We start from the raw sequence: 17,889 nt of genomic DNA, 5'->3' as shown, positions 1-17,889 counted from the left end.
CACAAGAGTCACACAACTTACGATTTGCTAAGGTAATTGAGACAAACACAAAACAAAACAAAATGACAGCCGTGGATTCCATATAGTTTTATTTTGTGTATTGGTTGAGCCCACGATCTAAACCTATGGCTTCTTCGCGGCGCTGGGTACGAGCGTGTGCAGCACTAGTCACACCTGACAGGACAGGATGAATGTGACCCCCCCTGGGTAGTGGAATGGAAAATGTTCAGCATCCCTCAGGTCTTCAACTTGACATTTCATTTCCTAGTTCGACTTTTTATTGACAGCGCCTGGATAGTTTGATGTTTTATGCAGTAACAGGCCAGCTCGTACTAATGCATCGCCTCGTGCAGTTTTATTTGCCTCCAATGCCAAGGGCAGCATAAAATAACTTTGGTTATACATATAGTTATGTCAGCATTTTAACTTTACATATAATTTTGGAAAGTTTGAAATAAAAGAAGTAGTATTCTTCGATTCTGCAACAGGAAATGAACATGTGAACCATCATGTGGGCAGAAAAATACAAAAGCATAGGAAAAAACTTTAATCAACTATATTCACTTTGAAGTTTGATATTTTGAAAAGAAATCTTTCACAGACTATCCTGGTTGTAGACATGTAATATGTGGTACATAATACCAGCAATCACTGTCTAGTGCTGTGTTGTCGCAATTCAACAAAAGACATGCACTACCCACCCAACGTCTGCTTGAAAATGACCTGTTTTTCCCCAGTCTGTCCCCTGCGGCTGCCCCCAGGGACATGTAGATTACATGGTCGGTAGGACATGAAAGTGACCTGCTCCTCACCCACCCTCCTGCCCCACATCCCGCTGAGCTGGGGGAACCATCGGCCCAGGCCTGTCTACCAGGATAGCCTCCACCAGGCCTGCAGGCTCCAGACTTGGCTGGAAAGAGCAGAAATCGGCCAAATAGACAGATAACATACCAGAGGATTTGGCCAGCCGATAGATACAGTTTGCCATGGCCTCTACTCTTGCCAGCCACATCTGGAGCCTGGTAGAGGCTACTTACTATGAGGGGTTCTCCATAGGACTTGGATCCCATTTGCTTAGAAATAATTCCTAGTCAACCTTTCCCCAGTCAGTGTATGAGTAGAGCTCAACTTTTGTACTTGAACAAACTGGTATGACCCAAAGAATTGAAAAGTATCATAATTTCATAAAGCTTTTATAATTTTCTTTGAGTGAGATTGACTGTGATTTGGTTCACACAAGGACCCCCCCCCACTTCTGATGTATAAGGTGCCTAGATGCTGGAGTAGAGAGATCCTCTTGTTCAGAAATGTATTTTAGGCTTGTATTTGCTCAGAAGTGTCCCACTTTAAGTTCCAAGTGCTTGTTCAACCATCAGATTTCAGGACTCGTGTATTTTTTAGTTCCCACTAACACTGTTTGCCTACGTCTGCTCCCTCCCCTCCCTGTAATAGCTGCAAATTTGTGTAAGAGGAGCTGGCGCCTTCTGTGGGGTGTAATTGGCAAGAAGGAGCAAGTGAAGTGTGCTTTTGGGGAGCTCACAATGGGACGGAAATTGTCCGATTTGTTACAGCTCCCAACACAATGTAGCAAATGCGGCAACAGAGGACGGCAAATGTCAACCTGCATAGATGTAACACAAGTTGAACCCCTTCCTTGCTCTTGAGTTATTGTAGAGACTGGCTGATGTTAGTACACACATTTGGAATGTTTATGTTGGCCACTGTTATTCACTACCCAACTGATCCACTGCTACTTTAGGTTGTGGCGAACGTAATTGGGTTTTGGTGTACATAGTTTTCTGGGTGGTGGATCAACAGGCTGCCCAATAGCTCCTGTTTTAAAGTTATTTGAAAAATGCCTAGAATTTAATGTTATGGACTAATAACTAAGATAGGATCGGCAAAGAGTGTAGAAAATGTATGTGTACAATAATGACAGCCTTTGAATGAACATGTGAATGTTACGTTCTAGTGCCCCTATGTACTTGTCTACCTGCATGCGTGTTCAAAGGACTAGACCATGTGACTCGATATATAGTTTAGAGCCAGGGCTTTAGAAAGCAAGGAGAGGTCTTCACATTTTAGAAGAGATTCTTTCAAACTATAGAAGATATTTCTCCCAGAAATTCAACCACCAGGGGCACTGAAGCATGTTGATGTTTGAGTGGAACGATGCTTCTGAAGTGCTTGTTTTTGTTCGGTTACTAACCTCTGTTGTGTGACATCTGTTACAAGGGGGTCATGTGACTTCCAGAGAGGGATTTTCCCTGAGCTCTTTTCTAGGACTTCTTTGCCGTCACTCATAAAACAAAAACGCTGGATAAAAAGGACCCTTTTGAACTGTGATTTGTGTAAAGCACATCGTCCTTGTCTTTTTTGTACTCTCACAAAGGTTGTTCCGAGGGTATAAATTTGTCGCCTCCATATTTAACCCTTCTCCATGGCTTCTTGACCACTCCACTGGTGAGAACAAAGCCGATATTTCCTGAATAGATTGATGAATGGCAAGGTTAGCAACCCCTCTCTGCCCTCTTACCTTGTGTACAGCAGTTTGTGAACAGTTTCTCTGTAATTGATTGGGTAGAACGCTGCTGTTTTCCTGTATAGAATGCCACGTGCAGGCGTTCTCACGTGGATCAAGTCTAAAACATATGCTTCACTCGCCAGGTTCAGAAACGTTTTGCTTGTCGTATGAACACTTTATATATAGAAAATCTATACATCTGTTGCTGTATTATTATTAATTCAATATGGTAGCTAATATTTCTGAGGTAGTTTCCATTTTTACACGACTATTTTTGTCTGACTTTGATTGATAAGAATTTTTCTCACGTTCGTACATGTAAGTGATGCAACCATAACTAATTTTACCGGTATCATCTATCGGTTACATTTTTGTTGTAAGATCCTTTGTTTGGCTCCAAGGTCATAAAGCCTGTCTCACACCTGTATGCTAATAAGGTGACTTGTCCACGACCACTGAAGTGAGCAATACAGGTGATGATGAGACACCTTTGTACAGCAAAGCCGTCAATTCTTGTTCTCGTTTTGGCCATTTTACTACCTATAGCAATTAGGTAGCGTCATTACACTTGGAATTATTGATTTAGAGTAGACTTGTTAAGTAGAACTACAATGAGAAGAGAAGAAAAGAGAAGAAAGGGACCAGCACCTGGCCATAGCACTTGGGCAGATACACTAACTGAATAATTAAACAGATTAAACTATCTTTCACTGTTACACATCTTTCTACAAGGTTTCCTGTCATTAGAGAATCTCAATTATCGTCACAACGATTATCAAAGCGTCATCTGTGACTCGAACGATATGATATCTTGTGACCCAGTTGTTTAATGAGCCCAGCGTATGACAGACTGCTTTCCGATATGGTATTTTTCATAAACCATACTGCTGTGTGAGTGGTATACAGCCTTCACTGACTGAGTCTTTAATCACTGCTGTTTGGTGAAGGTAGAGCCTGGACCTGAAACAGGATGACACTCAGTCTATTCGAACAGTACATACATACAAAAAGATAGACATAATCGTTTCATCACTGTTTTAATGCTGACACTTTAGAAAAATAAATCACTGTGCAGAGAGTAGTAGGTTGTTGGGATACTTACTTAAGACCATCTTATCAACATCTTTCAAGATGACTGAGTTAATCATTATCTAAATAGGCAGGCTAGTAGATGTCTTCTGTTGTAACATTTACCTAAAGCTTTACACAAAGGTTGCTATCTCCACCTGTGTACCTTACTAATCCCTTGGCCTTTTCACAGAGGTAAGAAACACTCCCAGTGCACTGGACTGTAAGGAACTAGGACAGGACAGAAATTTGAAGAATGGAGTGTCAATATCTTTTCTCTATCTCCTAGATTTGGTGTAGGCTTGCCGGTTTCCACCTGGAGTTATAAATTACATCAATCAGAACTATCTATTGTTCTGATTGATCAATTGCACAATGACCGAATCAGTCAGCAATCTCTATTGAATTGTGACCAAAGAAAGTTACTTTCCATATAAGACTGTATTTGCATTTCTGTAAATCTTGAAACTTTTGAGGCTGTTTTATTTTCTGGGTGACTTCTCCATTACAAATTCATAATGCTGCGACTATGTGTTCAAGTGTGTTACTACTGTACTACAGTATTTTTTCAACTGCAAATTTTGAACACCATAAAAACCTTGTTTCCCTCCTGCCACAAGACAAAATCACTGAAACTAAATGAATTTAGAGTAATTAGTAAAAGAATTGGTGGATTTTTATCTGTTTTAGGTTATTTTGATGAAAAAAAGAGCAGAAGTTTCTAGAAGTTTCTGCCAGTCCTTCCAACTAGTCCGAAGTTGTAAAGATTGTTTGCCACGGAAACCGTAAATCACATTCCCCGGTATATTGGAAACCGCTTAAGTGGAAAGAGAAGATCAATCCGCGGAGGCGCCTGGACCACACCTGGGACCTGTCCTGGCCAGGTGTTGGACATGTCTTATACAACTGTAGCAGTGAAGCCAACTAGACAAATACACAGATGTTCAACAGTACTTATCAGTGACAGTTAGCGCATCCCTTTCCAGGTCATCGGAGGACAGTTCATCTATTTTTCTGATGTGAATGTGATGAAAACAAATTTCTCATAGTTTCATCCGAATTATCAGAAATTATCAAACAATTGTATTTCATTCGCAAATAACAATGTAAATTGACAACTGAACAAATACACAGATGTTCAGCAGTACTTAGCACATCTATTTTCAAGTCACTGAAGGCCAGTTTTTATTGTATTTCATGTATTTTATTGACATGATGATAATCTGCGAAATATGATTTGTTGTACAGACACAAATGTGCAGATACAAATTTCTCGTAGTTTTATATATCTAAAATTGTATGTTAGTGATGTATAACAATACAGTCTCCTCACTAAAATTGAAAGGATTGTACAAATAGACGTATTACCAGAGATTGTGGCTAGATCTCTGCATTAGAAAGATAGTTAATTATTCATCAAAGTCCAACAATCACTCTCTGACTTTGCAGTATTGTCATCAATTAATAGTTAAGTTGTATTTTAAGTCTGACAAACTTGATACAGTTACTTGGTACAACTGGTTTTCTAGGTTGCTGAGTTGTTGGGAAAATTGCAATGTCTCCAATATACGCAAGTTGAATTGTTATGGTATCAGATTCAGAGATTGCGTTATTGTAGTGTTAATATTGTGCCAGTGGCTTAATTTATGGGGAAGGCAGTGATGAAAACTGATACCCAATAATTGTATTGCCAGGTGATATATGACCCTGTTTTTCAGCTTACTTTACAGTGGCAATTTTCATTCTTCAGTGTCTGAAATAAATGTGGGTGTTTAACCATTGATACACAATGTAGGTTTTACTATACAATGTAGGGATTAATGTTACTGGGCATGTTTGTGCATGCTGTGTGCTGGTATATGCTTACCTGGAATGTAACAAAGAGAATTGATATAATGATGAATGATACCCTTTACTTTTAGATGTGTTGAAATTGAGTGCATTTGTGCTATCAGTTCAAGTAAAGTATACAGTTACATTTTTATCAAAGGGAAACATTGAACTCTTCAAATTTCAGAAACACATAACTTTTATATATCGACGAACTGTTTTGTGCTAAGAATTCTTCAGAATTCAAGGTGAAATCCTGTAGGTATACTGTGACAGTGCTACTTTAGATGCATTTAAGTTTGCAGGGATTTTTTTTGCAGTAGGGAGAAAATGGAGTGCTTGCAGTGATTTTTTAGTCCGCGGTTGAAACAAGAGGGTAGGCGGGCAGAAGACAGAACAAGCATTTTCGCTGTGCTTTAAGTTTTCAATGAAGAGGTTACAGTGAAAACTGCAAACATTAAGAAATACAAGCTTCTAGGATTCTGCATCCTACATGTGACTATAGTCTTAACTGAAACTTGTTGTTTTGCAAGATGGTCGAAGGATTGTTACCATAGTAATAGCAGGTGTGGTGTAGGGAGGAAGAAAATTGTGCCTGGAACCCGATTGTTCTCCATTGTTCCTCCTTAAGCTGCCGTTCGTGTAGCTGACAATCGATAGGTCTCGGGAATAAATAGTTCTCTCTTACACAGTTCGCTTCACCTGACAACTTGACAAATGTGAGCAGTGGTTGGGAGTGGATGAGAAGGAATCAGGTGGTTGGGGAGAGGCAAAAATACCTTACGTACACTTCGTACCTACATAGTCCTTGAGATGTTTTGACAAACAAAAAGTTGGCATATTTGCTTATGCAACTGTTGTACGCGTATACGTATAATGAGTGACAAATACACAAAGTACAAACTCTTAAACAACCGGTAGGACATTGCCCCTTCTTTTCTCTGGGTTAAGCCTTCTTAATGCGGCCCCTTAGTTGCGGTATGTATAAGTAAAACAAAGGAAGAGTTTGGAAGGGATAGGCCCTCTTCCTGGGTAGGCTTAACCTCAGGTACCCTCCACACCGCAACTCAACCTCAAATAACCTCGGTCCTCTTCAACTCAACACAGCTGTAGCCAGGTGATGTCATTATCAATTCATCACCTATTGTTCCACAACAATAGGGCACTTAAGCTATTGTTTCTTCTTCCTAGAGGATTATATAATTGGCAGGAACTGCTTTACATTTTATCAATTTTAAATTCTTTCTAATTATGACAAAGTTTCAGCATGTTTTCAATCTTTCTTATATTTAATCTGCCTCTTATTCCTCCTAATTACTCTATTGTTTCCATGCATATCTACATGTACATGTACATCCCAATTGTTGCTAGGCTTATGATATATTGTACCACGGTATTTTGTATTAGAGTGTTTGTTATAAAGTGACATACGTAATTCTTTAATCTGTGCCCTGAATGTACATGTAGCTACATGAACATGATCCAAACAGTTATTAAAAGACAAATTTTATTTGCACATACAATGATGTCCTAAGACAGCATTCTACAACAAACGCTCTTTGAATTTATTTACACTTGTTTGAAGAATAAGAAAGACACATTTAAACGATAGATTAAGAAAGTGGTACCATAGCTTTATTTGTTTTTGTTTCTCCCACTGTTCATTAGCAACATTACAAGTAATTATACTTTACCTTGAGCCTTTCATATATGTAATAGGAAACTACTGCATTTAGCCCATGTTGCCAAGAACGTTAAGTTCTCCCCGACTGAAACGAATGAACCTCACTCGCGAAACTGACACGTTCACGGCCCCATTTTGTATGTATGGACTTAACCTTTTGGGAGGCGTGTGGCTGCAATATTTCTCCACCCTCAGGAAATAGGATGCATTCCTCATGCAACGGTAACAGTCTGTCACTTCTTCGCCTGACCTTTATACTGACTACAGATCCACCCGTGGTGGGATTACGAGGTTACAAACTCGCGACGTGCTCCGCCGGCGTCAATTGTACATTCCTATTCCGAAAACGTAGTGGAAGATTACTACGAACGGGTGAAGGAGAAGCTTTTAATTTCCATGTGTTATGTTTTCTTAAGATTTACATCCAAGTGGTACAGAGAATGATGGTAATGTCTTGGCATGTGATTACCTACCATGTTGAGAAGGAAGATGGTATTGACGTCTTCGGGTAGAAGAGATGATCATATTTTCAAGGTGCTGTATGATATTGATTGGTCACCTGAAGAATCGTAGTGGTAAAGTGAAGTGGATTTGCTGTCAACTTGAATCCATAAAAGATGTGGTTTCCCCATATAGCCGTCTACATCTATATGTGCACTTGAACTTCAAAATGAAATATTATCTGAAAAAGACAGAAGCATCAATTTTTCTCCTGAGCTGAGTTGATCATAGAGCTTTGTTATGCTCAGATGCACTTTTCATTCTTAAGTCTTAATATATTCTCTAAGACTTACCTTTAGGCATGAAGTGGTGCCAAGTGAACCAGTTTAACTAACTGAAGAGCTATTCTTCCACTGGTTGTGACAGTGAAGACTGACGCTATGTTATGTATAGTATTTACGGGTTCATTGTACCGGGGAAATATCCTATGCTCTTATCGACAAGCACAATGAACAGTGGACCATGGCTTAACGTCCTGTCCTAATAGCTACAAGGACTGCAACCCTTTCCAGTAATGTGGATGACGGATGAGCAAAAACAGCCAAGATTCAAATTCACAACTTCATGGTCCAGAGGCAGGGTCACTAACCGCTAGATTACACACGCTGCAAATGACATGACAGCATCTTTCACACAGGCATCACAGCATCATTTTCCCCATGAGGGGTAAGATCACTTGGATAACACCAGAAAGCAGCGGCATACATCAGTACTGAATGAAGGTGACATTACCCATTGGGGGTGATACCTTCTAGATAAAACACCTTCCAACCAGCCAGTATCGTTCATCACCATCCACACACAGACACTGTGTCGCCATCAATATTCCCTACAGATTGATAGGTGATCCTGCACACCCCCGTTTCTAAAGTGGTCTCAACCCACAAGTGGTGTTTATAACCAGTGCAGGAATGGTCCATTAAGTTATTAGGGGGGTAATGACTATATTACTCATGGGAAGTGAGTGAGAAGTTGAGCTAATTGCACATGGGTTTTTGTTGGAATAAGGGTGTATGGGGGGGGAACCTTGTATTTCCAAATATGGTAACTGTTAGCATATGAAACTGATAAAATGGTATATTGTTACACAGCACTGTTATAGTATCACCTAATTTACTGAAGGTTACATGATTCTGAAAAAGAACTATTCTTTTGATTGACTCAAAGGTAAAGATGATAAATGTTGAATATAAAATTTCAGTGTTACCTGTACCAGGGGGTATACATAGAATAAATTATTTCAAGCCCTGGAGAATGTTACTGAGTACCAGGGCCGTCTCCAGCTTTAAATTCTTTCCCGTCCCTCTCATTGTTTGAGAGCCCATGTTTTGACTTTCGTTGTTAAATCTGTCCTTCTACGCCTACAAAAATGCATTTTCATAAATTTCATGTCATAAAGTTCCCTTTTTGGGACAGACAGGGTGGCATTTTTTTCCCGTCCCAAGGAGCAAGTTTCCGTCCTGGGATGGAGGGACGGGTCCTGGAGACAGCCCTGTTGAGTACCACACAGCAAATGGGACAGAACCCACAGTGGGATGGAGCCGGTGATTTCTCACCATTTTCTCTGTCAATATCCCGGATGCCTGCTGGTTTAATTGGCCAAGGAAATGAAAATGTGAAGAAGTCATCAATCTGATACAGGCAATTTTGTAGGACCAGTGAAATACCCAATATTAGTTAATGAGATTCGTCAAGTGGCAGTAGTAATTTTTTTAAACCAAGAAATGTGACCCAAGTTTTTGAGTGCTATAAATGTGTAGATAAAAACTTAATTCTTATGATTTTGCTAGTACAGCCATCAAAACTATAGACTGAAGTTCTTTTTTTTTTAATTTACATTGTGCCATTCAATCCAAGTACGCTGTCATTAAATTGTAATTAAATTGTTCAATGAAGAATGGATCCTATAGTATACTAGTTTGTAGAATATTTACGAACAATTTAGCTCCAACCACATGTTCAGCATGCTCTGCCATTCTGTTAACATACCAGTAATGTTGCATTACACACAATACAGGCACTTGGTAGACTTTAGTCTAGGAGAAAATGCTCTGTTCAAAAAGCATGATTTATCTACTAAGTAGATATATCACACTTTTCAAACAGAGGATATTCTTCATAATTTTTTATATCCCCAAAGAACAGAACCTTCCTATGTATCAGGTGGTGTTATATTTATCAGTTCATTTCATGCACTATTGTCGGATTCAGGCAGTTCCTATTAGTATTACTGTGATGATGCTGGAAAACTTTGTAGGCATCCATATAACTGCAATCAGATAGAGGACGAAACTACAGTTTAGTACAAGAAAAAGTAACAAAAAGATTGCAGTGAGAGTGTTCTTTGTGTAGTTATAACGCTGAGAATATAATACTAATAGCACTTAAGCTCAATCTTGTGTGACGACAGCGAGCACATGAAAGTTATCATATTCTACCTAGTGGAGTCTGGTAGATGAGCAAGAGCAATCAAGACTACAACAGGTACTTTGAAGTACTCCGGCTCAACTGCGCTTTAAATCAGTCAGTCATTTGAAAGGATGAAGTGACTGCTGGCTCTGAATGTAAATATGGACTTTCTTCAGCCTGGGTTTGTACAGAACAGCATTGCCGAAATTCATGCATTAACAGTACGCAGACTGTTGAAATATATGACCATATTAAGAAAAAGGTGTAGTGGTTTGAATAAACCCTTTGATGACAACTTTATCTTTGATAATGCCTCAAAGCTCAGGATTCTCTGTCACCATGGTAACAGACAGTTCTCGACCTGACAGTAAATTGAATGATAATCATTTTGACGATGAAACACATGAACAATGCAAAAGAAGGTGTTGGTCATCAAGCTTCTGAGGGCCTGACCTACGAGGGGTGTGATTGAATCAGGCTAGTTTCAGTGGCACCTAATCATTTATAGATTATATCATTAGCCCATAACATCAGTCTAGTATGCGCCAACACCTACAAATGTACTACTGCCATTATATAAGTCATGACATTTGCTGCTTTAGCTCGAGCTATATTAAGCTTCTAAGGGCCTAACCAGTGGAAAGGCTGCTAGAAATGTGATTTAATCAGGCTAGTTTCAATACTAGTGACACCCAATCTTTAGCTAAGATCCTATGATTATATCATCACCCCATAACATAGGTCCAGCATGCGCCAATACCTGCAGCGATGAGGCTGCTAGTGCCTTTATGTAAGTCATGACGTTTCCTGCATTAGCTGGAGCTATATATATATAAGTGCCTACTCAATCAACAGAACGTAGAGCTCATTGCGGTGTCCATCTAATGAAAGAAGAATCAGCCATTAGACATCAACCAGGACCAATCAGGCAGGTTTGATAAGCTGCATTGATTTCTGTGTCAGAGTCCGGACAACGATCCCAACTTGGGCGGTCTAACTGGTGCCAACTATTCCTCAAGATAGTTGGTTTGGAGTAACTGAAGAATGAGTCGTACTCGTCTGAAATGGGCATGTTTTGTCATCCAGTCCCAAATGCTTTCTCTAACAATTCATATTGATTGGTTTTCCTACAGTGGAGTAAGAGTGCATGCGTCTTCCTTTCGGATCAGGTGTTGTGTGATTATGTCCTGTGGGTATAGTATACATCTTTCGTGATAGTTCAACATATCCTTTAGTTTACTTTACTTTATATTGATTGACAGTTATTTCATTGTAAGAAAATGATACAATCATGAAATTTACTATCAAATACCTACATTACTGGTATTAAAAGTTGATTATAACAAAGTCATGATCTAACTTTGAAACCATTTCTGCATGGTACTTGTTTGTGCAAGGGAGATTGATGGACAAAATTATCAATATCAATAATTAATGAAATAATTGCTCCTTTTGTACATGTTCATCCACTTTACGCACATCTTGGCCACTTAATGATAACTGTGATGATTTCACAAGGTACCACATTTGATTTATTCTGCTTTCTTTTCTTATATATGCCAAGTTGTTTGATCTATTCCACCTCTGAATCGTTTAGATGAAGGTTGTCTTCTCTGGAACCTATCTATCACACAGTCCCTGGGATGAGAAAAGTTGACTCATTGTGACAACAACGAGGATGGAAAAGCAGATGGTGGATAGTGTACATGTAGATCCCAAGTGACATTTCTCTGGAAAATTACGGCAGCAGATGTAGTAATCTTTGTATTGGGCTGAACAAATCTGATAGATCAAGAGATTTTGAGGGAAATCCTGGCTCCCAGATCCCATTTCATGCTTGAGCTGGACTGTATTGATTGTGAATTTGGGTGGCGCCACTTGGATACATGCATTTATTCACTTCTGGGCTGCTTTGATAAAGCAAATGTATCTATGATCACGTTCACTTTTGTGGTACGTAAAACCAAATATGAAATCGTGACGTTCTTGCAAGGATGAAGATCAAGTTCAGAAAAGGAAAATCCCTTACATGTTGTTAAGAAAATGACACACAAACATCAGGACATAAATAAAGTATTCATGACTTTTCACTTGAGTTAGAATAGAAGTTGTTGACTAATGAGTAATGTTCCGGCAGTAATAAAAACATTTCTTTGTGCTTCAGATAAATATTTTCTCTGTAATTTGATGACTATCGCAGTTGTAACAATGTTACCACTGGCATAACAGATTTATAGTGTAATTGCATTGATGATGTCAAAATAAGGATTGTCTTGTGTTTGCATGACAAAATTTCATCAACATCTAATGTAGTTGTGATATGAGATACTCTTTCCCAAGTCACTCCCATTTAAAAGTAATGGCTTGAGGCTAAGTATGAAATTCAAACAAATTGAATGTGAGAGGAGGCAGCATGGATACATTGTAGTTACTAGCTATAGTCTGTGCCCAGAATTTTTTTAACAAATTGGCACCACAAATTCTCATGTACAGTATTGTATTAGTCTTTGCACATCAAAAATGTACTGTAAATGCATTTGATTTCACATGGTTTTGATTTCACACTAAGGCGAATGTTTGCGGTGGTTTTAACTTCGCGGCAGCACTATAGTCACATACTGCTACAGTACTGGACCAAAATGTTCATGGTGGTTTTAAGTTCGCGGTGAAACGATCCCCGCGAACATAAAACCCTTGCAAACATTTCTGCATTTACAGTATTCTTCTTTTCGAGTCTCCATCCCCTCACCATCACAAGCACGCAGAACTGCCTGCACGACTTGACTCATCTTGTAGTCATCTACCAGAGAACAGTCTCCCAAAGCTCTCGCACGTCTGTGTGCCTTCTGCCGGTGGCGTGACCTCCGTGTCTGTGCGAGGAAGCCATCCCGATGAACCACAGAGCTTGACCTGACTTTTGGGGTGTCCTAGTAACTCCCGTATCCACCATTGTTACCAGTCAGGGTAAACACCCCGGTGCAACATTAGAACATGATGTGTGTGCCAACTTCCCCCACCACATCTGTTGAACAACCCTGGAACACACAGGCCAGCACTTGGCCCAGCCCCCATCTCCATGACAATAGGGAAGCTGATGTACACACACAGTGCCAAAAATAAAGCTGGGTCCAGAATTTCCAACCTTGTTTTCCAAATCTTCCGTAAGCTTCATGTGATCTTGTAACATTTGTGCAGCTGCCGTCTGTAGATAACAGTGTTTTATGAAGGTTGTTGTTATGGTATAACTGCTCCGCCCTTTTCTTATGTGAGGTACCGACAGATGGGGGTCCCTGTAAACTTGACATTGGAATTGAAATACAAGCCAGGTTGACCTTGTTGTAGAATTGACCTTTTACTAAGTGTACCTTTTTCATGGGAAATGTCGAAGTTGAGATTTATCCACCCAAAACATAACATACCCTGTGTTCATTTTCCTCCATTTGGATTAGTGTATAGTGGACTGTCAAGTTCGCATCCTCCTGCAAACAAAACGTAAAAAAGGAAATCAATCTTATTCTAAGATACATGTACAACAATACAATTGTACTTAAACTTGATATTGACCTTTCTTTGTTGGATCGGTATGTCCCTTGCTAAAGGCCATGGATGTCACTAGCACAGAAGATTGAGCCTCTTGTTCTGTTTCTCAATAATGTAGACGTAAACCTTTGTGAAAAATTAGTCGAAGGGAGAGATACTTTGTCTCCTCTGTCCGAGATTTCCCCACAGAACCATCATCATGCCTGTAATTCTCCCCCAGTTCTAATGGTCGCAGAGTGCTCTTCCTTAACAGCAGCCAGTAAAGCACCCGCCTTCCAAAAACAGCATAAAACCGTAATCTGTTGCAACATGTGCAGGCAAGAGTGATCTGCCCTTCTTTTGTGTGCCCGAACCATCTGTTCATGTTTACTTGAAGGAGAAGCATAATAGCATTGCAGTGTCAGAGATATGCACTAGAATGGATTACCTTGATAAGGATTCCCTGCAGGGCGAAAGAGATGAAAGAAATACAAGATTGTTTGTTGAAGTAGTAAGATATGAGCTCTTGGTTTATGGTTGAAAGGAGGAGGATGGAAAATAAAGCAAGTTGTGAGTTATGATTATATGTGAGATGTTTGGATAGGAGGCGGTAAGAGAGGTCAAATGTAGATGTTTTTGGATGTCAGTGAATGCGGATGTGTAGTTGTGACGTTGGATGTTTGTCAAATGGATTGATGGAGGTTGTCTTGAATATGACATTGTGATTGATACCGGCTCCAACTTTTTACTAGTAGAAAATGCTGATTAATCAAACTCTGTTGAAACTTATATTTCTTTATTTAAGACATCCTTTTTTAAGTTGAGTCTTACCGTGCCAGGCTGGAGGCCTGCCCCTCGCGGGGTCATCTGGGGGTATTTGATGTTGAAGTTATCAATTTAGGAATATTGTACTGACAGAAGCATCTTTTTTCCTCCAGGAACGAAGCCTCCGCGGACCAGTCCCTCCCCCTCCATCAGACGGACGTCCTCCCTGGACACCATTGCTGTGGGGTCCTACCTGAAGGGAATCTGGCCTCATGACATCCCCCACCACTACATGTACGGGCCTCAGATGGTCAACAAGGCTACACAGGTCAGTACAGCACTTACCATGGTAACCATCACCATAGCAACCCTCCTAGCAACTGTACTCCAGAGGGTGATGTGTGTATCTATTAATTTTAGTTGTCCCAGTCTGTTAACAACAAATGCCAACAGTTTGTTACATGGGCAATTCAGACAGCACAGCTGGTTTTGGGTGCCCACAATACAGATAAATGTTTTCATGAGAATAGACCATTGTTGCAGCTACGTTCTATTGTTGTCGACAGTCTGGATGAACAAGTTGCATGACTTTAAGCTGCTGTTTGTAGTTCATATCTTTATGCATATTGTCTAGCAAACGCACTAACAAATGCTTTTCATTTTTAAGTTATAATTACAATGGTTGCTTTCAGCTTATGTAAAAACGTATCCTCCAAGCAATGATGATACGCATTCTCATTCAAATTATATATCAAAATGTATATCTTCATGAGAGTATTTATACAGTCCAACTGCCAATGAAAACTGCTGTATTATCCAGTTGTTTATTCAATTGAATTCTTTGTTGTTTATTTTTATGTCCTAAGAATTATTTTAGAAAAAACAGTGTCCATTGACAGTATTATCAATATAGAAAAGTGTGGGAATCAGTCTTCAACCAATCTGTACACTTCTGCAATGAACATGGTCTGTGGCAACTACCCCCGACTTAGCTGCAAGTGAAACTGCAGCCCACATTGTGCTAGAGGATTGATTCCTGCAGCTCACTTCTGACAACAGTACTTTGTACCTGGATGTCTAATCTTCATCGACGTAACAGTACTTTGTGTTCTTTCAAAAGACAGGAGATGGACATGAGCAGCATCTTCTGGTAGCAGCTTTGGTATACCTGTTTCTTCCTCATGAAAATGCAATAATTTCTGTGTTTTTTGTGTAGGGTGTTACCCAGATGCCCTCCTAGTCGTAGCTAAATGTTGTTGTTTTTTTAGTGTAAGGCATCCCCAAAACGCCCAGAAGCCCTCCCAGCTAAATGCTCTGAATGCATGTAACATGTGAATGTTTCTATCTGTAACATGACGGATATTTCCCAATGTCAGAGGTTACACGGCCTAATGGTAAAGTGTAGTAGTAATGCAGGGATGGGGCCAGATTTCTGCCCCCTGTGTCCCAACCTAATTCCTCACTAATGCTTTCATCCATACCCTTTGCCATTGGAAAATAATACCTGCTGCTGTTAGGGGCATGGCTGGTCCACTTTAAACCCAGCCCGCCCCTCTCTAGACTTGACCCCTTGAACAGCCCTGCCACACAGATGTCACAGTGCAACCAGCACTAAAACTGAGATGAAGAGGAATTTGACAAATGGACACCCTATAGGAACATGCTTTTCCCTGGGAAATGTACATTGGCCACTTTATTCTCCCATGCATTGACCTAAATTGCTTTGGCAAGATGAAAAGCCATTAAAGTAGAATCTGGTCTGCCTGGACTTACCCCATAGCTCTTGACGGTAGGTACTAAATCAAGTTGCTATCCTTGTACCTAACAATCCATCTTCTGGGGGGCAAGCATAAGAAACATCAACTGACATGAAGAAGGATAGCATAGATATATTCAATGAGTATTCCCGTTCAACTTGTCCGTCTGTGGCAAGCCGATAATCACAATCTGTTTCGACGTACTTCACAGAATGCACAATATTCGTCAGATGGCGTTTGGTGGAGGAGTATTCTACAATCTCCACCTAGTGGCTGATATCTTAAACCATACAAGATAGTAAATGTAAAGTATAAAGCACCAGACAGCTCAAATCAGGAGAAGTCGGACTGATGCACAGCGCAGAAGAAAAGCAGATTCGCAGAAAAGAGCTTTGCAACAGAACTGAATCAGCTTACAGATGTGATTTTTGTGGCAGAGACTGCCATTCTCGTATAGGGCTGTTAAGCCATAGTCGATGCTGTAGGGCTGATGTGAATTAGGATTTTACCATGGTTAATACTGACCGACGGAGGCCATATATACAAGATACTGGATTCTCTAACTTGGTACAATTGTATCCGTAAATAGTGCCAATCAAGTTGGTAACTTTTCAGGTTTAATTAAGCCCTGGGGAAAGTAGTCGAATTGAGAAGATGAAAGGTTACCGAATCATCAGCAGATAAAATCCCTTTAGATATGTAACTCATAACTCAGTATATACATTGGAATACTATATATGTCATACTTGGGCTGTGATAACATTTGATACAGTTGTTCTGGACTGGTTGATATTTTGGGTAATCACACAAGCTTCCATAGAATCATTAAAACACACTTCGCGTGCGGCAAGTGTGCAGCTGTTGAAAAATTAGAATACCGGATTCGGACGTTGGAATTGATGTTACAATTTTTTGTTCAGGGACACCAGATTTTCTCAACGTCTGGTACATTTCGCATTGAAATTTGTTTTTTTTGTGTACATTCATGTTCAAGTGAAGTCTGTCTTTGAAGACTTCTTGTCTTGATCTAAAAAGAATGAATGTTAAACAAAGATGCTACAGTTCTGTATTCCACCCATGTCTTTTGAATTATCATCCAAAGCAAAAACTACCCCATGGAATGTTTGGAGCTGTTCCAGTACCCAACCCATCCTGAACTCTATACGCAGCAAATTGTTGAAAGGTCCTCCCTAGGTTGAACAATGGTATCTCTAAAGCATTGCCCGAGCACCATCCAAACTTTAATGGTGTATCCTCTGGCTGGGGCTGCCCTCGCTATCCACATTCCCCCTATTGATGCATTGTTACGGACTCTAAATGATTCCTCGGAAAGTCTTCTAATAGGCAGAGGGCACATTTGGCCCGGCAATCCCGCCTCTGATTTCTCCTGCGAGGACTATGGACGCGTAATTTCGCATCCAGAGCCTCGATAGGCTTCTGGCAGGAGCCGACCATGTGATGGGCATTTAGGGTGTGAGAGGCTAGTAATAGGCTGGGGTCGCACATAGAGACATTCAACACTTGCTGAAAGTTTTGTGGGCTGAATTTGGAAGTGGGTAAAGGTATTTCCAGTGTGTTAGATACTATTGTGAGTGAGGTATGATGCTAGTTCTGACATTCTGCCTTTTTAGGGACACAGTTGTGTACACTTTCACTTTTGGCAACATTGAAATACAACTAGGATATTTTAGGATTCATTTTAGTAGTACTGCTGAAAAATCGGATTTAATTGGTCTTTGTATTCACAAGTTGCTCACTGCAATTGTTGAAGTAAAAAGTGGAATGTTTAACAAACCTAAGAGAATGTGAGATGTACAGTTCTATGTTGAAGA

At 40.0% G+C, this 17,889-nt stretch overlaps 1 protein-coding gene across 3 annotated transcripts in view; it reads left to right on the top strand.

Annotated features, from left to right (window-relative positions):
• The window catches only part of LOC136447806 (glucocorticoid-induced transcript 1 protein-like), a 63,221-nt gene that overhangs the window by 22,526 nt on the left and 22,806 nt on the right, over nt 1–17,889 (top strand). For all 3 annotated transcript variants that reach the window (XM_066446871.1, XM_066446870.1, XM_066446872.1), the window contains exon 2: nt 14,474–14,628. In XM_066446871.1, the coding sequence (XP_066302968.1) occupies nt 14,474–14,628 (155 nt within the window). The remainder of the gene's footprint in view (nt 1–14,473; nt 14,629–17,889) is intronic.

The sequence above is a fragment of the Branchiostoma lanceolatum genome, chromosome 13 (genome assembly GCF_035083965.1).
Source record: "Branchiostoma lanceolatum isolate klBraLanc5 chromosome 13, klBraLanc5.hap2, whole genome shotgun sequence".
NCBI classification, from domain to species: Eukaryota; Metazoa; Chordata; class Leptocardii; order Amphioxiformes; family Branchiostomatidae; genus Branchiostoma; species Branchiostoma lanceolatum.
The sequence above is the reverse complement of the archived record's forward strand: the minus strand, read 5'-3'. Positions and strand labels throughout refer to the sequence as shown.